Source organism: Aptenodytes forsteri, unplaced genomic scaffold (genome assembly GCF_000699145.1).
Source record: "Aptenodytes forsteri isolate BGI_AS27 unplaced genomic scaffold, ASM69914v1 Scaffold297, whole genome shotgun sequence".
Lineage (NCBI taxonomy): Eukaryota > Metazoa > Chordata > Aves > Sphenisciformes > Spheniscidae > Aptenodytes > Aptenodytes forsteri.
The window spans coordinates 125,282-128,242 of NW_008796167.1; the positions used below are offsets into that span (position 1 = coordinate 125,282).

General features: G+C 65.9%; 1 protein-coding gene across 1 annotated transcript in view; it reads left to right on the top strand.

Moving 5' to 3' along the window:
* Nucleotides 1-2,961, top strand: part of SLC8B1 (solute carrier family 8 member B1) — a 6,056-nt gene extending 3,095 nt beyond the window's left edge. The window contains exons 8-14 of the mRNA XM_009287530.2: nt 109-239; nt 749-890; nt 1,302-1,423; nt 1,624-1,777; nt 1,863-1,943; nt 2,522-2,586; nt 2,673-2,961. Of these exons, the coding sequence (XP_009285805.1) occupies nt 109-239; nt 749-890; nt 1,302-1,423; nt 1,624-1,777; nt 1,863-1,943; nt 2,522-2,586; nt 2,673-2,870 (893 nt within the window). The 3' untranslated portion in view covers nt 2,871-2,961. The remainder of the gene's footprint in view (nt 1-108; nt 240-748; nt 891-1,301; nt 1,424-1,623; nt 1,778-1,862; nt 1,944-2,521; nt 2,587-2,672) is intronic.

A 2,961-nucleotide genomic window follows, 5' to 3' on the forward strand; every position in this document is an offset into this window, starting at 1 on the left:
GTGACCCTGGGGCAGGGGGATCTTGCTGGGGCCACGCAGGTGACCGCAGCCCCATGCTGGAAGGGCTGGGAGGCCCCCACCCCGCTCAGCCACTGTGCCCCCTTGCAGGTGAGGAGTACCGGCCCCTGCTCCCCTCCCGAGAGACCTCCCTGCGCATCCTCACCACTGCCCTCAGCCCCTTGGACTACCGCAAGTGGAGGAGGAAGCCCTGGTACTGGCGGCTCTTCAAGGTCTTCAAGGTGAGTAAGGGGGGGGAACGCGAGCCGGGAGGAGCCCCCGCCCAGGGCCGCCCCCCAAGTGGAGGGGAAGCCCTGGTACTGGCGGCTCTTCAAGGTCTTCAAGGTGAGTAAGGGGGGGGAACGCGAGCCGGGAGGAGCCCCCGCACAGGGCCTCCCCCTCCCTGCTGGTCCCTGGGGCTGTATCACCCCTGGGCTTTGCAATGGGGATGGTGGGACAAGGGCAGGCAGGTGGAGGACAGGTCATGGGGCACCTCCCGGGGTGTCCTGTCTTGGGGGTCCCCCATCCCTGCTCACGGCCGCTCCTCCCAGGTGCCCGTGGAGCTGGAGCCGGGAGGAGCCCCCGCACAGGGCCTCCCCCTCCCTGCTGGTCCCTGGGGCTGTATCACCCCTGGGCTTTGCAATGGGGATGGTGGGACAAGGGCAGGCAGGTGGAGGACAGGTCATGGGGCACCTCCCGGGGTGTCCTGTCTTGGGGGTCCCCCATCCCTGCTCACGGCCGCTCCTCCCAGGTGCCCGTGGAGCTGGTGCTGCTGCTCACCGTTCCCGTCGTGGACCCTGACAAGGATGACCTGAACTGGAAGAGACCCCTCAACTGCTTGCATGTCCTCACCAGCCCCCTGCTCTGCATCCTCACCCTGAAGTCAGGAACCTGTAAGAGCCCTGGCAGCCCTGGACACCCAGGAGGGGATGGGACCAAGATGGCCACCAAAGCCCTGGGGACTGCAGGAGCCCTTTGGAGCTGGCACCCCATTTGGGGAGGGGAGGATGGGCCAGCGAAGAGCCAAGCTGGGAGGCCTGGTCTGCAGCTGGATGGCTCCGTCCTCCCCCCAGGGGTGGGGGTTTGGGCCCCCTGGCATCCAGGTCCTTGGGGAAAAATGGGGCAGGCCTGGCCTGCCTGGGGAAACTGAGGCACAGAGGGGAGCAGCCCTGTGAGGGCTTAGGGTAGAGGTGGCTTCAGGGGCCAAGGCTTTACCTCGTACCACGAGCCTGGCCGTATGGTTGCCCCAGCCCATGTGGTGCCTGCAGGGCCGCTCTGATGTTCCTTCTCTGCACCACGTGCAGATGGGCTGTACCAGATCCAGGGCATCTTCCCAGTCTGGGGACTGGTCACACTGGTTGGCTCTTTCCTGGCCATCATCACCTTCATCACCACAAGCAACGAGGAGCCGCCCAAGTACCACTGCGTAAGGTGCCCCCCAGCCCTGAATGCCCACTGGGGACCAAGCCCAGCCTGCTGTGGACTGGGCTGAGGGTCCTGGGAGCAGAGCAGGAGCCAGGACCTCCTTCCTGGTCCCCGGTGTCCCCAGGAGGGACACAGCTGGCTGGAGGTGTGCAGGGTCCTGCGGGACGCACCCAGGGACCAGCTTACCCCTCTGCCTGGCAGGTATTTGCCTTCCTCGGGTTTTTGGCCAGTGCCATGTGGATCAACGCCGCGGCCACGGAGCTGGTGAACATCCTCCGGACCCTGGGCATCATCTTCCAGCTGAGCAACACCGTGCTGGGCTTGACGCTGCTGGCCTGGGGCAACAGCATTGGCGGTAAGGGCTCTGCTGCGCCCCAGTGCCACCCCAGGTGCACCCATCCTCCTGGCATCCCCCAAAGTCTCCCCTTCTCCTTCTGCAGACACCTTCTCTGACCTTACCATGGCACGGCAGGGCTATCCGCGCATGGCCTTCTCTGCCTGCTTCGGGGGCATCATCTTCAGTATCCTTTGGGTGCTGGGTGGGAGGTGGTGGTGGTGCTTGGGGCAGGGGCTGCCTCAGTTTCCCTGCCTGCAGCCCAGGGAGAGCCCCTGTTCCTGAGGGACCCCTGGGAAGGAGCTGGGCAGGATCCATCCCAGAGTCTCTGGGATGTTGGCAACCTCCCCGGTGCCCGCACAGCGTGGGGGGACTGGCGTGGTATTTGTGAACTGCAGGAGCTGCAGGGATGGAGCCAGCAGCATCCCCCCATCCCCACTGCTGTCCCAGCCCCAGCAGGGTGGGGATTTGGGCTGGAGTCTGGCAGATTTGGGATCTGCCAAAGGGAAGGAGAGGAAGAGGCTGTGCCACCCTCCGGGAGGCTTTGTGTGGTCCCCAGACCAGGCTGAAGCCTCTCCTCCTCGAGTGCTCCAGGCTGTATTCGCCACAAACAGGCAACGCTTTGGGCTAGGCGACAGCCATGGGGCACAGGCAGGGAGGAGGAGGACCAGTGCTGTCCCCCTCCCCGCGGTGGGAGGGACGTGGCTGGCTCCATTGCTCCCCCAAGGTCCCCTGCGCTGCGTCTCCGTCCTGAACGTGCCCCAGACATCCTGGTCGGCGTGGGACTCGGCTGCCTGCTGCAGATGACCAGCAGCCAGCTGGTGGTGAAGGTAAGGCTGCAGCGACACGGTGGCACGGGTCAGGCTGGCAGCAGGACCCCGGTGTCACTCCACATCACTCCCCGTCTCTCCGACAGCTGGAGCCCGACAGCCTCCTGGTCTGGATCCTCGCCGGGGCCCTGGGGCTGAGCCTGGTCTTCTCCTTTGTGTCGGTGCCAGCGCAGTGCTTCCAGCTGGGCAAGGCCTACGGCGTCTGCCTCATCCTCTACTACCTGGCCTTCCTCTGCGTGGCCCTGCTGACCGAGTTCAGGGTGATCCATCTCTCCGCCGTCTGACCGGCCCCACCGCTGGCGGGAGATGCACATCCATCCCTGGCTCTCGCTCTGCCTCGCCGCCGGACTGGGGCCTTGCTGTCCCCTCTCCCTG